At 36.4% G+C, this 17,410-nt stretch overlaps 1 protein-coding gene and 1 long non-coding RNA gene across 4 annotated transcripts in view; one reads left to right on the top strand and one right to left on the bottom strand.

Moving 5' to 3' along the window:
- The first annotated feature begins 290 nt into the window (after positions 1–290).
- The window catches only part of COL28A1 (collagen type XXVIII alpha 1 chain), a 162,129-nt gene continuing 145,009 nt past the window's right edge, over positions 291–17,410 (top strand). Inside the window, exons 1-6 of one of the 2 annotated variants that reach the window (XM_038556895.1) lie at positions 291–447; positions 3,524–3,684; positions 4,981–5,537; positions 11,456–11,476; positions 13,177–13,233; positions 16,085–16,138. In XM_038556895.1, coding sequence (XP_038412823.1) covers positions 3,561–3,684; positions 4,981–5,537; positions 11,456–11,476; positions 13,177–13,233; positions 16,085–16,138 — 813 coding nt within the window. In that variant the 5' untranslated portion in view covers positions 291–447; positions 3,524–3,560. The remainder of the gene's footprint in view (positions 448–3,523; positions 3,685–4,980; positions 5,538–11,455; positions 11,477–13,176; positions 13,234–16,084; positions 16,139–17,410) is intronic. The other variant, XM_038556896.1, reaches the window with a different exon arrangement.
- Positions 15,589–17,410, bottom strand: part of LOC119866411 — a 171,297-nt gene continuing 169,475 nt past the window's right edge. For both annotated transcript variants that reach the window (XR_005369437.1, XR_005369438.1), the window contains one exon: positions 15,589–15,990. This is a non-coding gene — a long non-coding RNA (uncharacterized LOC119866411). The remainder of the gene's footprint in view (positions 15,991–17,410) is intronic.

Genomic DNA, 17,410 nt, shown 5'->3' with positions numbered 1-17,410 from the left:
AGCCTGTTGTCACCTGTACTCCCTCACAGAGCTGTTCAGAACCAGTATCACACAAAGCACACTCCAGGCAAAGAAACGTAGACATAGAAGGAGGACATGGAATAAGAAATAGCAGGCTGTCAATAAATGCCTAAAATGTTGGAAATCTGCTCAAGTTATTTTTTTAACAGTCTAGAGAACACAGATTTGTTCTGAGAGGATACTGTTCCTTTAAACTACTTACTGATCCCACCCAGATCTTGCACCCTGGCCAAGTGCCTGACCACTCTTGCTTTAACTTAGGCTAATAAACTCAAATAAAAGATTGCAAAACTTCCAAGACCAAAGACAATTTTTATTTCTACAGAAAAGAACAATATCAAATAGCCAACTCCATCCCCAACAATGGTCCTTGCTGTTGACATTTGCTTAATCAGTCTTTAATTCCTGTTTGACAAACTTTATAAGGTAAGACATAACTGTTTTATTTTAATCACTTGAAATCAGATAGTACCACTGAGGCACTGTGGAAGACTAAAAGCTTTACCTACTTATGTGAAGAAAGCTTATCAAAATTTTCTATCCTCTGCTATTACTTTAAATTAATTATTAGAAAGTTTAAATAATTATTCAAATGTAGATGTTTAAAAATTTTTTCAAAGCTTAAAATTGATTTTTAATTTGCAGTCTACTACCTAGAATTGCAATGATATTAATGTCTTTTGGAAACTCTTTTTATTAATTTGGAACATATTTTTATAACTCAGTATTGATCACAGAATATTTTATAATTTGGCTAGTTTGGCAATTTGAATAAAGTCTTCATTTGATAATTTTATCTTTCTGTGAAACAAATGAGATATAAATACTGTGAATACAATTTTAAACTGTGTTGAAAGAATTTTATTTTTGAAAAATCCCAAAATATAAAGTCTTTTGGATTTATTGATTCTAGTATTTACCCAAAATAAATTTTAGGCAAAAAAGGCAAATATATGGCATTTGATTAAAGATAATCATTGTTTCTGCATTTATAAAAATGTAACTTATAGTGAACATAGAAGTTTATGTTTCCTTTATTTAACTAATGGTCTTTTTCCCCAGAAATCTATTTTTGTGTTATATATAAGTGAGAGAAAGGTAAGAATTATTTAAAACTGAGGCAAAATAAAACATGGCAAAAATGGTTAGAAATGAGTGTGCTCTCAAGGTGCCAAACTAATATAGAAGAAAGATTTTAGGATGGTAGTAGGACTAAAAACCCAAAGATATAAGGGTGTCCTCTGGCTAATAGCAGTAAAGAGAGGGCAAAAGCAAGACTGCTTTGGTCGAGCTAGATAAAAAATATCAGAGCAAATAGTAATGAAATATGGGACAATGATTAGTGTTAATGAATAAGTTGTGATAGTGAACAACTTATTATATATACAAAGCTTCAGGTATGAATTCATGATTATATGCAAAAAAAACTATATGAGCAGGTCCTTAGTTTTAGGAAACACAAGCCTTTATTTAAAGACAGCATTTCTACAGCCCAAAAATGAGGCCTACAAATGAGGAGAAAGTGGTTTTCTGCTCAGGATCATGCAGGGGAATCACCTTCATTAGATTTTTTAAGAGTCGTATTGATTATGTAGCTTGTTAAATCTCTCCTATTTTCAATGAAATTAAATTCTCAGCCTCTTATTTCCATAACTTCTGTGACCTGCTTATGGTATGAGCTCAACAAGAGAAAAGTTATGTGTAATACTAGGGAGATAATGTTATTTCTCCTGCCTTCCCCCCTGAAAATGCTCCAGCAGCTGTGTTCTGCTACATAGCCTTATTCTTACACTAGTCTTCAGAGTTAAACTTGTACATCCTTCTGTATTCTTCTCTTTGGTTAACAAAGAATTACTTGGGGAAGGATGTCCTTTATGTATTCTGTTTCCCCAGCAAACTTCTTGTTCTTTTTCTTTTTTAAACACCCACATCTTCACATCTTAGCATACCTGATCTGAAGAACAGTTGACATTTGGTCAATTGCACTTGATGCACTTGTCAACAGAGGTTCTTGGCTATACTGATACAAAGTCAACTTAATAAGTTTTCTGCTAGAGAATGTTATTGAGAAGCAAATTACAGCATGGAGCCATCCATTGGTTCATCCTCAACCCCTCAGATTTGATTCCTTTTTGGGTTTCTCAATCTGGCTTGTACGAAAGAACTAGTCATCCATTTCATTTCCCACTGCCTTTGCATATATTTCTATCTCTTATTTGAGCCTGGAAAAATCATGCTTATGATTTCCCAGTTCCCATTCCCTAAAGGCAAAGTGAAGGAAAATGTGATTTCCTTTTCCAGAACTTCTGAAGTCAGTATAGTTTAAGAAGGAAAGCATTTCCAAACCATGCAGAATGTTGATTTAAAAAAAAGCTTTCTTGTTATTTCTCAAGTATACTGAGCTAGCCCCTCATGAGTTTCCTCTTGCCAGGGAAGCCCGTGAGTTTAAAAGTCATTTGGTATAGAACTGCACATATTGAGAGATGAAGACGGCTGTAGATTTTAATACAGGATTAGATTTTTCGTTGTTAATCTACCCAGAAAAATGTTTCACAGGAACGTTCAGAGGAAGTGTTTCCTGATTTCAAGTGTCATTTCTGTCCATCAGTTCTTCACGAGAAGAACAGTGTTTCTTTCTGAGCAAGTCTATAATTTTTGTTCTCATACTCTTTTGATTCATTATATATGAATGCAGCTATGGTCCAGCTTGGAGCTCTGTTGATGAAGTTTCCAAGTAAGAGTACAAAAGAGAGATGGTGTTCTATGGGAATGGGAAGGGCGATTCCATTTTTGACTAGCCTTTTGAACTCACTAAAATTGTGCATGTATTAATAACACTGCAATGATGGTGGTTCTCTCTAACTCTGTGAAAATATTGAGATGATCAGGAATTGGTCATAATGAAACAATGATGTAGCAATCTGATATCACCTTGAAGAATGTGGAAATGTCAAAACAGACCCTGTGCTTGAAACAAAGTCATCGTATAGAGTGAGACTGAAGTGTTTTTAAAAGGCTTTCCCCACTCTCTGCTAACCATAATAAAATGGGAAATTCAGATTACTTGGATGTAATTCTTTGACTATATAGAAAAATTCACTAGCAGGGGTGCCTGGGTGGCTCAGTGGTTGAGTGTCTGCCTTCACCTGAGGTCATGATCCTGGGGTCCTGGGATCCAGTCCCACATAAGTCTTCCTGCAGAGAGCCTGAATCTCCCTCTGCCTATGTCTCTGGCTCTCTCTGTGTGTCTCTCATGAACAAATAAATAAAATCTTAAAAAAAAAAAAAAAAAGAACTATTCACTAGTAAATGTTTGGTTGTGGTGCCATGATTTACTTGGATTAGAATCTTTTAAAATCTCAATGTGGATGTTCTTCTGCAAACATAAATGAAAACCCTTTTCTCCTGTCACATGCCAGTTTTCAATTCTGCTGGCTTGAAGTTTAAAATAGCAGACACTGTATTTTGCAAAAGTATTTGTAACCGATTTTTTCTGTTAAAGGTGCTACAAGACAGATGACTTTTCACCATCTATCATAATGTGGAACAGACATTTTGTCTTCTATCTCCTGCTTTTGCCAGCTTTTATGAACCAAACAATATATGGACAAAGAAAGAAAGGATCAAAATCCAATTTATTTGCAAGGAAAAATGATCTCCAGGGTAAATAAAAATGTTCTGTTTCTGTTTTTTTTTTTAATTTTATTTATTTAAAGATTTTGTTTATTTATTCATAAGAGACAGACAGAGAGAGAGAGAGAGAGGCAGAGACACAGGCAGAGGGAGAAGCAGGCTCCATGCAGGGAGCCTGATGCGGGACTCTATCTCGGGACTCTAGGATCATGGCCTGGATGGAGGGCAGGTGCTAAACCACTGAGCCACCCAGGGATCCCCTGTTTCTGTTTTTAGTGATTAGTTTTAGCCTGTTAGGATGCTAATATGAATTTTTCCAAGTAGCAGTTGATGTAGATAGCAAACCATATATATAAAAACATATGTAATATTCTATTTTAATATAATAATAATATATGCTATATACTTATAGAGCATACTTACAAAAACATCAGATATTTTAGAGCCCTTATTTCATTTGCCTCACTGTAGTTTTGTGAAATGGGAATGACAGACACTGCCACTCTCATAGATAAATTGAGGCCCAGAGACATTAAGTGGCACATCCAAGGCCAAAAGGCAAATTAATGGCTAAGAGCTAGAATTCAAACTTAAGTTATCTGCTTTTATGTTTCTTTTCCCTCATTGCTATAATGTGATGTGGATAGTCATTTTCTCCCTTGATTTCAAAAAAGCTAAAAACAAGCAAAAAAACAACCGCCAAAACAAGATGGGACCTCACAATTGTGACACACAACCTGAGAATTAGGCAGAGCACTATTTACTTCTAGACAACTTTGCCCAATATCTGTTGAATTCTGGGATGCCTGGATGACTCAGTCGGGTAAGCATCTGACTCTTGATTTTGGCTCAGGTCATGATCTTGGGGTAGTGAGATCAAGCCCTATATCAGGCTTCAGGCTCAGTGTGGAGTCTGATTGATATTCTCTCTCTCTCTCTGTTTCTGCCCCTTCCTCCTCCTCTCAAAAGAAAGAAATAAAATTAAATATATATACATATATTTGTTGAATATTTAAACAGGCTTTAAAGACACTTAAAAATACATGGAATTTTTGCTTATTCATTTACTTTTGATTTACATGATTTTACAAGAAGCAAATAATTTATAGATTTGGAAAGAGATATAGTTCTTCACAGCTTTAGCTGTATCTACAAGATGCTTCTCTTTTTCACTCCCCTCTCCTCTCCTCTCAAAACAAAAACAAAAACAGCAAAACAAAACAACAACAAAACCATACACATCACATTACTTCAGGGCTTTTGTTATGCAAAGTAATTTCATGAGTAGGAACAAATATTTTGCCTAACTTATTTGTTCTATTTCAGACTCTACTTGCTTCATAGATGTTGTCTTCATTGTGGACAGCTCTGAAAGTTCTAAAATTGCCCTCTTTGATAAACAGAAAGATTTTGTGAATAGCTTGAGTGACAAGGTTTTCCAGTTGACCCCAGTTGGCTTCTTGAAATACGACATCAAACTGGCAGCGCTTCAGTTTAGCAGCTCTGTCCAAATTGATCCACCTTTTTCCTCTTGGAAGGATCTGCAGACTTTTAAACAGAAGGTCAAGTCTATGAATTTCATTGGCCAAGGCACCTTCTCTTATTATGCCATCTCCAATGCCACTATGCTACTTAAGAGAGAAGGGCGTAAAGATGGTGTGAAAGTGGCTTTGCTGATGACCGATGGCATTGACCATCCAAAGAATCCAGATGTCCAGAGTATTTCTGAAGATGCCAGAACTGCAGGAATATTATTTATCACCATTGGACTTTCCACTGTAGTCAATGAAGCCAAACTTCGTTTGATATCTGGGGATCCACCCAGTGAACCCATTCTACTGTTAAGTGATCCAACCCTTGCAGATAAAATTCGTGATCGCCTGGTAGGTATCTAATGAGTTTTTTTTTTTTTTAAGATTTTATTTATTTACTCATGAAAGACACAGAGAGAGAGAGGCAGTGACATAGGCAGGGGGAGAAGCAGGCTCCCCATAGGGAGTCCTACGCAGGACTCAATCCCAGGATCCTGGGGTCACGACCGGAGCCAAAGGCAGATGCTGAACCACTGAGCCACCCAGGTACCCCTAATGAGTTGATTATATATATATATTTCCAGTCATATTATGATACATTAATTACAAAGTCTGTAAAGATTAGGTACTGAGTCAGAAAGATGAAAGAAAAAGGATTCACCTTGGAAATAGCTAGGAGAATCTTTCTGAAGTCTCTCTCCACCTTCTTGATAGTTTATACCAGATAAACTGGGAAAGTACAAGGCTCATGCTCTGGAATTGCATTCCTACCTTTATAGCAGTCAATGCTGAGGATTTTGGAAGAATTACTTTCCAATCATACACTTCAGGCTCTTGTTTATACATCCTGGGATCATGAGCATTGCTGACTTATATTCACTTTGTGGCCAACTTGTGGTCTGCTGTATTTGTACTAAGTTGGTTTTTTCCCATTTAACATCTGCAGAAATATTTTGACTCAATGTCTCACCTACTGTTCTATTATGCTACTCAAGCAAAGTTCTTAGACTTTCTTTCTTTCTTTTTTATTATGTCCTTGTTCTTAGACATTAGCAAGCCTACCCAATTTAAAATCACTTGTGGCTAGCAGTCACCCTAGAGTTTCTCTCTGCAGATCAGTGAGTGCTATTTGATTGGGCTGATTAGTTGAGTTAATGCTTTTCTTTGTTGATTGCTCAGCTGTGTGTGAGATTCTTTCTGCTCAGGAAAACACAAGGCAAAGCAATGAAAATAAAATCCTTCTTTACAGTGTTTCTCAAGAAGAAAACTCCTGGAGAAAAAGTGGTTGATTTGTTAAGTGTTAAAAATTGATTTTCTTAAAAATATTGATTTTCTTTGGTTTCTTGAGAAGAGAGCAAGGCAAGTGTGTCCTTTAGGTACTGAGCATTTTATATGGCTGTTTTCTATAGGTTGCAAAAAAACTCAGCCTTGTTTCAGAGATTTTTTTTGCCCCTTTTGTCCCTTCCCCAATCCTTTTCCTAACATTTCTCTTATAACTTACAAATCAATATTAACTATAAAATATTACTTTGTAAGTTATTCTTGCAATTGTTGCTTTTGGCATGAGACACTGACTTTTTAAAATCTAAATAATAATTATCACACCTTGAGTGCTCTGTGTACTAGGCATTGTTCTGAACACTTTACATATTTTATTTTATTAAATGTTTATGACATGATGTAGGTACTATATTATCTTTATAGTTGAAAATGTAAGAATAGGCAAAGGCCCTGGAGTCTTCATGCTTGACCCTGTGAAATTATATTGAAAGGGGAAAATAATAACTATGTTTTAAGGTTTTCTCAGTCAGAACTGCCTTGGAACAGTTTAGCAACATCCCTCCTCCAAAGTTATATTGTTTCTAGCCTCTTTTCCATGGACATTCAGGGTAGATTGGGAGAGCTCTGCCTTCCCTAGAGATGATGGATTTGGCCCCCAGGGTGCTTAAGGTGAGTGCTCACCCTGAGCATCCCCTTCAAATAAAAGGGAAATGTGCAGGAGATGCCTAGCTAACTGCCTAGAGCTGGCTGTGCCATAATTTAATCAGTCCTTACCACTAACTTGAAACAGCAGTTTCCAGCATGTGCAGGAGAGAACACTGGAATTGAGATAATGAGTTGCCAATTGCTGACTATAGAAGCTCCTTGTTTGGACAGTTGTGTAGGCCCAGGAGATTCCTACTTGGTCCAGATACTCTCTCCTCACAGAGAGCTCCTGACCAACTCAGAACACGGGGTCTTGGCTGTAGACTTGAAGCAGGACTATTTGTTCGTTTCTGAGGAAACCAGAGAATGACCAAATGTCCCAACGACCCTGCTCTTCCTCAGCATCCTGTGACTTCAGCTTGTTTGTTCAGATGGAAACTCTATGAACAAGCCACTTCTTAGGAGACGCTGCTTTCTAAACACTTCCAACATCCAAAGGGCCTATTAGCCCCTTCAAAGAACATTATACTAAGCTTCAGTGTTTCAAATCGCCACTGTGTAGGAGGCAGAACTTGACTCTTGGTCAGGCCTTTGGAAAAGTTCCTCCTCTAATCTATTTCTATTACGTTTTTAGTTGAATTCTTAAACTTTTCACTTTGAAATAATTATGTGGTTGACTTTCTAAAATAAATTAATTAGGTATAGTTTAAGTACAAAACTGCATCTATTTAAGTTTTGCTAGATGTATATATTCATGAAACCACTAACACAGTATACATTTCTGGCACCCTCAGATTTCTTCATGCCTCTTTGTAAGATATTCTTCCCTTGTCTCTAAGCTCCTGATCTGATTTTTGTCACTCCAGATTAGTGTACCCTTTCTAGGCTTTTATATAAGTAAGCTTATGTAGTGTGTACTCTTTTTCTGTCAGAGTTCTCATACCCAGCATAATGATTTTGGAATTCAACTGGGCTATTTTTTGTATCAGAAGTTTATTTTTGTTGTTGCGGAGCCGACTTAGTTGAATTTTAACGGACATGAGTGCCCACAATGAATACATCTTGCAGGAGCCAAGACAAATCAAAGAATCATGACCAACTCCTTGGCATCTCTAGTAGAAAGTATCATGTAAGAACTCCCATGAAAAATTTCAGTTCTGAATATCCCAAGAGAGATCTGATGATTACACATTGAAAAGGTTATGTAAAATGTATGTAAAATGTTTAATACTATTTTATTATGATTTACATAACAGTATCAAAACCAAAAAAATAATTCCAACTCGATGTCCATAAATATTAGTTGGTCTTTTAGAAGAGATTTTATGGTGACTATTTGGCTGGTATATTAAGCTGCAAATATTTTTTGTTGTAGAGTTTGTAATCCTTGCCTACTAATCTCTTTATTCTCATCCCCTTTGTTATTGTGCCAGTAATGTTGACGCTTCAACAGTGACACCTCACAGTTCCTCTGTCTTCTTCTCATACTCATACTCATTCACAAAATTGGCAGTTTCATCCTAGCCCTCTTCTTTCACATATATGCCATCATAAAACTCTTCCTCCATTAATAAAATACACCTTCTCTTGCTCTGAGGAGGTCTTTTCTCTATTTGTCCTCTCTAGTTAGATCACAGTATCCACCCAGATCCTAACTAATGTGCCCTTCTCTATGGCTTTGATCATGTTCCCTCAGGTGTACTCCACATAACCTGCCTCTCAGCCTAAGTGAAAGTACTCACTACATCCCAAGGTGTCCAGTTCCCCCCACATGGGTCCTTTCATCCACTCTTTCTAAATGGTTCTCCTCACTGCTTCCTTTGTCTTATTGCCCACACTAGTCTTTATGACTTTTCTCTTCATAACCTTTAACATACAGAGTAGCATTCCATCAGTGAGTTGGTCTTTGGCATTCCTCTCTTGGAAATTATCCAGAAAACCCACCTATTTCAAGAAACTGCCTTGTTAACCACCTCCCCACCCAGTCTGGGATCTCCCACTCTGCTTGCTGTGTGTTCTGTCCTGGGGCTTATAGACTATAAGTGCCCTTGGGGACAGAACTTTGTTCTTTGTGTGAAACAGTCTCATCTATTGTGCCGTCTTGGGTCCATTTTTGTTTCCTTAGGAATATAAATTCCAGCAAATGCAAAATCAAATGAGTTTCAATATTTGTTATGCTGTTATGGTTTTAAGCCTCATGGCACATGTTTTTAAAGAGTTCATGTACAAAGCAGAAATTAAATTCTCAAAGGAAAAGCTGAAAGACATGTAAAATTATACATCAGGCATAGTAGCAGCTAAATTCATGAATTTAAAAACTGATATTGGCTAATAGAAGGATGTTGCTTATCATAAAAGGGTTGTAAGGTGACAAAACTTTGAAGTTTTCTTTATTCAGTAGTTGTTTTCGAATATTACAATTTGACTTGAATTATTAGTTGTTTTTGTCTCTTAAATTCTCTTCAAATTTCTTTTCTTCTCTCCCTCTTAGAAAAACTAAACTTCTTACATGTGTTTTAAATATTTTTATAATTTGGATCATATTCTGTATATCCATCTGCAACTACCTTTTTCACTCAGTGTCTTTGGAAAATTTTCTATGTTTAAATATGTACATCCAATGCATTCATCTTAACTGTTGAATAATGTTTTGTTTATTGATGCATTCTAATATTGATGAATATTATTTCCAAATTCCAATTTTTCACTATTAAATATAATAAATTCTGAAATATATAGGAAGTACAAGAATTTTCCTAAGATATGACTGCAAGAAAGGTCAGAATAATTGGTGGGAACAAGGACTTGTCCTGGGCAGCCTAGAAATAGAGCACACACATCTTCAGGTTTATAGGCACAGCCAAATGTTTAGAAGAGGGTAAATGCCATTGTACACTAAGACTGTTAGGACATTTGAATTCCCATTTCTTCACATGACTTTCTAGTTCATAAAGACACAAGTATCTCACGTGCCTTCAGTCTGGATTTACATTGTCTAGTTATTTTAAATCATTGAAGTGGGGAGTGAATGGGAGGGAGAGAAGGAAAGAAGGCCATAGGTAAGACTCTGAAGTTTCTGGATGGCCTCAGTGGCCAGAGTTTTACAACCCCTGGGACCACATAGTCAAACTCTCTTGTTTTTCATATATGTGAAAAATGACCTAGAAGGATTATGTGACTTGTCCAAGGCCACACAGCTAGTTAATGGTGGTCACCGAATGAAAACCTTGGTTGACAATTCCTGGCCTAATTTTTGCTCCCATTAAATCATTAGGGCCACTTAAAAGCATTTTGCTATATCTTCCCTCCGTATTATCAGTTTATATGGAAATAAAGGTAAAGTAAAAATAAAACTAAAAAGATGTGGGTTCCTCCATAAAGGCACAAGTCTGACTTATCTTCATTTTTAATATCTTGTAACAAATATTTTAGTGCTTTTTACTTCCATTTTTGTTTTATCAAATGCAAATTAACTCTTGAGATTCAGTCATAAAACATCAATCTGACACATAGTTTCCATGTTATGAAAGCAATAATTCTATCTGTAAGCAGAGGTTAATTTCTTTCCTGTGTTTGGCTTCAGACATGGCCTTCAGTTCAGTTGTCAAGTAACACCCATTAAGTGGAAGTAGGTTAGGGAGGCCTAGATGTTAGACAAAAATCAGATTGTGATTTCTCCAAAATCATGGATTTAAAGGAGTTTTGAAAAATATTCTGATTAATTAATTTGTGTGTAAGTATAAAGTAGCACTTGAACTTGGTGAAGTGGCTCAGTCAAGTGTGTGACCTTGGGCAAGTTACATACAGCACTGCAGACCTATGTCTCTTAAGGGCAAAATTAGAGGTTGGACCTGACTGACTTCAAAGGCTTATTTCATGATATGAAATGATCACTCTAAAATTAATGCTTTAATGCTGAAAAACAAATGCATGTATGTATAGGGATGGAAAAACAAAAGAAGAGAAAACACACAATTATGTGTTCTAGGTGTCTATAAGTAAAAATGAGAAATTTTTGTTAGGACTGAATAAGCTTGTAGCCAAATTATGGAGTTTAGAGAGCTGATAAAGGAAACAAAAGATAGAACACAGAGTGCAACAGGATAAAGTTCCTAGAAAATAGAATAATTTTTAATGTTAGTGCCCTTCATGCCTCTTATTATATGGCTCAAAGTGTTCCTGGAGTGGTTGGCTGGTAGGCTCTATTGCTTTTACAAGGTTAAAAAGCTGAATTACTGTCCTTCCTGGAAATTTCATATCCCATAGGGAATAATTAAGACTAATAAGAAGCTGAAAGCAGAACCATGAATCGAGTTAATATTTTATTCTTTTTTCCCTCCTAGGATATCTTATTTGAAGAGAAGGTAAGTACTACATGCTTTGATTATTATGAATTAACTCTAAAAGTTTGCATAATCAAATCAGCATTACAATTCACATTAGAAGATGTGTCTAAACAAAAATGCTTAATTCTTTTAAAAATGAGCCACTCCATTTTGAGGCAGCCATCTGATTTCTTTATGTACCTATGTATACTGCAAGTTTCAAAATTTGGAAAAAGTAGGAAGTATTTAATATGATTCTAGAGAGTGATTTTAGAAATCATTGATAACCTAATAGTGTGGTTGTTTTGTTTTTTAAGATTTGATTTTTAAGTAATCTCTACACCCACGCAGGGCTCCAACTCACAACTCCGAAATCAGGAGTTACACACTCCACCGACTGAGCCCACCAGGCACCTTGCAAAAGGCATAGTTTTTGCTCACTTTGATATGAGTTCCTTTATTCTAAGCCTATATTTGGCACCAGGTACATAGGGGTTCTCCACCTTGGGAGGTGTGCCTGGTGTTGGCCCGGATTCCTGGCCAGGAGACAGCTCAGAGTCTCCCACTGCTACCTGGTGATTGATTTTAAGCTCATCCTTCTTGATGGTGGCAACCACACCAAGTGGCAAAGGAAGCTGGCCAATATTGGTTGGATAGTGCTTAGCGCAGTAGATGACCACCGGGTTGCTGAGGACTTCTTTACTGAACGTGTGTTTCTTAACACAAAGAGTTTGGAACATGTGAATTTTGTTTGATAAGCTGCTTATTAAACATCAGGAAATTTACAAGTAGTACCACATAAAATAATTGGAGCCAACCAAACCCTACAGAGCACCACATTTCATCAAATGGTCAGATTCATCATGTACCATTGAAACAGGAAAGGACCCTGCCAATTAAACTATGATATAGTACTGTCTTATAGATTACAGTTCTTGATTTTATACTTATGGTAAGAGTCCCTCTAAATTTATTTAGATATAGATTTTTAAATCCTGTATTGCTTTTGTGCATACATATGAGGGACAATTGAGGCAAACTAAATTGGTTATTTCTAAAACATCTTTGCATTCAGAGTCTGAATCTTCTGAATCATTTTTTTGTCTCTGAGTCACTGATGCGCTTCTGCCCCACTGCAATATTGGCCTCTGAGCCATCAAAAATACTGGTGATGAAGCATTTCTTGAGTATGTGCCAGTTGTGTCTCTGGAGTTTTCTTCCATTTCACTCTAAGTTTTGAAGTTCGTGTGCAGAAAATAACAACTTCATTATGATCAGGCCTGATTCAATTAAGACTCATTCTGACTTTAAAATAAGGAGAAATGAATATTCTAGAATTGATAAAATATATCACATGTTTTCCTTTTGGACTAAAGGAGTAGTTGATATTTGTATATTATTGAGCTTTGATGTGCTGTAGAAAAGAGAAAAAGTAGAAATTTTAAAAATCCACTGAAAATGTTCATTTTCAATTTTCACTGGCAACTAGATGTTATACATATATTTTTGATGAAGGTCTATTTTATCTAACCATGGCAATGTTTAATAATACTTTATTAGCTAGCTGGCTTTTACTAGATCTGAGTTAGCCTAGAAGGATTGAAAAGAGAGAACAAAATCTTCATAAATTTGCAAGATAAAATTTCATCAAAGGAGTGTTCAATCTAGTTATGTACTGAATAAGATTGGAAATACTGTGTTTCATTGCGTGTTAATACTGGATTTCATTCTTGGTGCAGTGTGAACAGAAGATTTGTGAATGTGAGAAGGGGGATCCAGGTGACCCAGGGCCTCCTGTGAGTATGTTTCTACTCTGAACTGAGGGTCAAGTCAGAAAGCCCTAGTCATGATTACTCTGCTTGCCCTTGAAAACACCAGCGCTGTTTTGTGCTGGTGAAAAGCAGTTGTGTGCAAATAGCAGCAAACATGGAAATGCTGTTTCTTCCTTTTATTCCTAAAGGGATACATTCTGTCCTTAGAAATAAGCCTGGGATTTTGCTGACCTGAACTAAGGGCAGATTCAGTTTAAAATGATGAAGTTGTTCTCACAAAGGATGTCCCAGAGTCACTTCTGATGTGACAATTGGGGCCAGAATTTCTCAACACTGAAGTGAAAATACAGAAAAAGAGATCATACAAATCCTTGGGGCTTTAGGGACAGCTTTATCCTACTCCACCTAGAAACAAGTGATAGGGACTTCTCTGGAAGTCCCTTAACTGTTTTCACATGTATCCAAGAACAACACTGGGTGGCCTCTTAGGGTGGAAGCTGGTCAGGAAGATTTAGGGATTAGAATGACTTCTGTGAAATAGAATTTGGCAATTGAAGGTTAAAGGCAGGATTTATTACAATGATTCAATGCTTGATAAAGTAATCCCAAAAGGATTGCTTCCTTTATATTCTGAGCTAACATCTGGTAGGTGCCATTTATGCACTGGGAAGGTATTTGCAACAACATCACAGTGACTGGATATACTGTACATATATCTGTATATATATACTGTATATATTTCTGTATATACTATATATACTATATACTGTACATATTTCTCTAACACATATCATCAGCATCATGCATCTATGCTGTTCATTTAGTATTCCATTTACTTATGTGGTTTCAAATCTTAGAGGTCAAAAGTCCAGTGGATATATTTCAAAAAATGCATCACTACAGTTTTTAAACAATTGCTTGTATTTGGGTACGGAGAGGAGAATGTGTACTATAAATTTCTTAGATTATGCCACATTTTCTCTTGAGACTTGAGTCCAAAGACTATTTTCTTTCTTTCTTTCTTTCTTTCTTTCTTTCTTTCTTTCTTTCTTTCTTTTCTGTTCGTGAGGGGGTCTTCTTCTGTCGTAGTGGATGTAATGCGAAGCCTGATTGAAGTTAAGATGCAATGGATTCGTTCTCTGTCTTTCTTTCCTTCCTTTTCTTTTTTCTCTTTTTTTTTCGTCTTTCTTTCTTTCTTTCTTTCTTTCTTTCTTTCTTTCTTTCAGATTTTTAAAGATTTTATGTATTTATTTATTTGAGACAGAGAGAGAAGGAATGAGCACAAATGGGGGGTGGGGGAAGTAGCAGAGGGAGAGGGAGAAGTGGACTCCCTCAGAGCTGGGAACTTGATGCAGGACTGGATCCTAGGACCCTGTAATTGTGACCTGAGCTGAAGGCGGATGCTTAACCGACTGAGCCACCCAGATGCCCTATACTTTCTCAAATCATTCTACCAGTCAAGGCATTAGAAAGCAGGAATATTTGTCTTCTTCTTCTTCTTCTTTTTTTCTAAAATGTAAGTTAGATACATTATAGGACAATGTGGCAGCCAGTAGAAGTTGATTTTGGCCAAAGTAAAAGTTTTAACATTCTCCTCCTCCTCCTCCTCCTCCTCCTCCTCCTCCTCCTCCTCCTCCTCTTCTTCTTCTTCTTCTTCTTCTTCTTCTTCTTCTTCTTCTTCTTCTTCTTCTTCTTCTTCTTCTTTTTCTTCTTCTTCTTTTAATCTTTTTATCCATGAGAGACACAGAGAGAGAAAGGCAGAGACATAGGCAGAGGGAGAAGCAGGCCCCCTGCAAGGATCCCGATGCAGGACCCAATCCTGGACCCCGGGATCATGCCCTGAGCCAAAGGCAGATGCTCAACCACTGAGACACTCAGATGTCCCTAACATTCCCTTCTTTTAAAGTCTTAGTTTATATTTATTACACCAAGAAATTGCTATGGGGCAGATTTACTTGGGTTATTCATTTATAGTTTAGAATGAACAGTAAGAAAATTTACAGTTGCTGAGCTAAACTGACAATTTCAGTCACTTAACATTGTTGGAGATTAATTTACCATTTTTTGAACTTATATCCTTTTAAAAGATTTTATTTTCTTATTCTAAAGAGAGGGGGAGAGTGCAAGCAAGGGGAGGGGCAGAGATGGAGAGAGAATCTTAAGCAGATTCCCCAGTGAATGTGAAGCCCAACACAGAGCTCAATCTCAGGACCCCGAAATCCTGACCTGAGCCAAAATCAGGAGTTAGTTGCTTAAATGACTGAGCCAGCCAGATGCCCTACCCGTGTTGTTTTTTTTTAATTGAAGAATAGTTGACAAACAATTTTATATTAGTTTTAGGTTAAACATATTTATTCAATAAGTTTATACATTATGCTGTGTTCACCACAAGTGGAACCACCATCTGTCACCATATAGTGCTATTATAGTACCATTGACTATATTCCCTATGCTGTACCATACACTGTTTTAATAGTGATAGACATAAAACTACACTATTTAGCATTTACTGAGTGTTCCTAAAACCAATTCTCAGAAAAGCTAGTTTTTTGGTGGCTTGAGAATAGAAAACATAACACCTTTCTGGAACAGGATTGGAACACTGTCTTCTCTCATCTTTGAGATGATCCCTTGGATAGCAGGCAGAGAGAGACGTTATCTTCTTTTGAGCAAATCTAGAGAATCTACTTATTCAAGACAATACAGTCTTCCTGGTGTGTAGTGAAGGAGAGAATACAGTTGAATCTCTGCTTGGCAGGTTTTTGTTTACAGTCTTCATTCCTGTTATGGGATGAAGTTGATCAGAAATTATTATAATGTGTAAAAAACTAATAGGATGTGTGCTCAATATAATCTTTTTTCCCTTTGCCTTCAGGGTACACATGGAAACCCAGGTATCAAAGGTGAGCGAGGACCGAAAGGAAATCCGGTAAATGAATAAACAACTTTCCTTATAAACCAATGTATCTCTTCCTAGATTTATTTAAAGAATGAAAATGAAGAAAACAAAGAGCATTATAGTGTATGTCAATGCCAAAAATATGATGATTTCTGTGAAAACTACAGGATGCTTATGTCCTGTATTATCTATCTGATTTGTGCTAGCTAGCACTTGCAAGTTCTAAGTAATATATGTCCATTTTAGTCAATAAGTCTAGGAAACCTAGGAATACTGAACAAATTGAAATTTGTACTTACATAATGGTGGCCCAAATTAATTACTACAATGTTTCATGAATTACTAATATGTGTTCCATTTCAGATTGGCATTGACACTTAGGTTTTTTATGGATCCATTTTATAGATAACTGACCTATGACCTATTTTTACAGTCTAAAAATAGACTGACAATTTCAGTCACTTAATATTGTTGAGAAATTGCTATGGGGCAGATTTACTTGGGTTATTCATTTATAGTTTAGAATGAACAGTAAGAAAATTTACAGTTGCTGAGCTAAACTGACAATTTCAGTCACTTAATATTGTTGGAGATTAATTTACCATTTTTTGAACTTATATCCTTTTAAAAGATTTTATTTTCTTATTCTAAAGAGAGGGGGAGAGTGCAAGCAAGGGGAGGGGCAGAGATGGAGAGAGAATCTTAAGCAGATTCCCCAGTGAATGGTCACTGGGTCATAGGTCATAATAGAAAAAACAATTATCTCCTATGCCCAGACCATCTTCAGGCACTTCCACAATTCTTTTCTTTGTGTACCCATAAAAAAACCTCTAGATTAATACAATGGAATATTACTCAGCCATCAGAAAGGATGAATATCTACCATTCATATCAATATGGATGGAACTGGAGGGTATTATGCTGAGTAAAATGAGTCAATAGAAAAAAAAATAAGTAAATAAACCAAAATGAGTCAATAGGAGAAAGATATAATTACCATATAGGGTCACTCATATGTGGTATATAAGAAATAGTGAAAAGAATCATAGAGAAAGGAGGGGAACTAAGTGGGAAAAATTAGAGAGGAAGACAAACCATGAGAGACTCCTAACTCTGGGAAACAAAGGGTTGCAGAAGGGGAGGTGGGTAGAGGGATAGGGTAAGTGGGTGATGGATACTAGGGAGGGCACTTGACGAAATGAGCACTGGGTTTTATAATCTATGTTGGTAAATTGAAGTTAAATTAGAAAAAATTCTAGATAAATTTGTAAAAATCAGATATATTTCAGATGACGATCTTCC

The sequence above is a fragment of the Canis lupus genome, chromosome 14 (assembly GCF_011100685.1).
Source record: "Canis lupus familiaris isolate Mischka breed German Shepherd chromosome 14, alternate assembly UU_Cfam_GSD_1.0, whole genome shotgun sequence".
NCBI classification, from domain to species: Eukaryota; Metazoa; Chordata; class Mammalia; order Carnivora; family Canidae; genus Canis; species Canis lupus.
The sequence above is the reverse complement of the archived record's forward strand: the minus strand, read 5'-3'. Positions and strand labels throughout refer to the sequence as shown.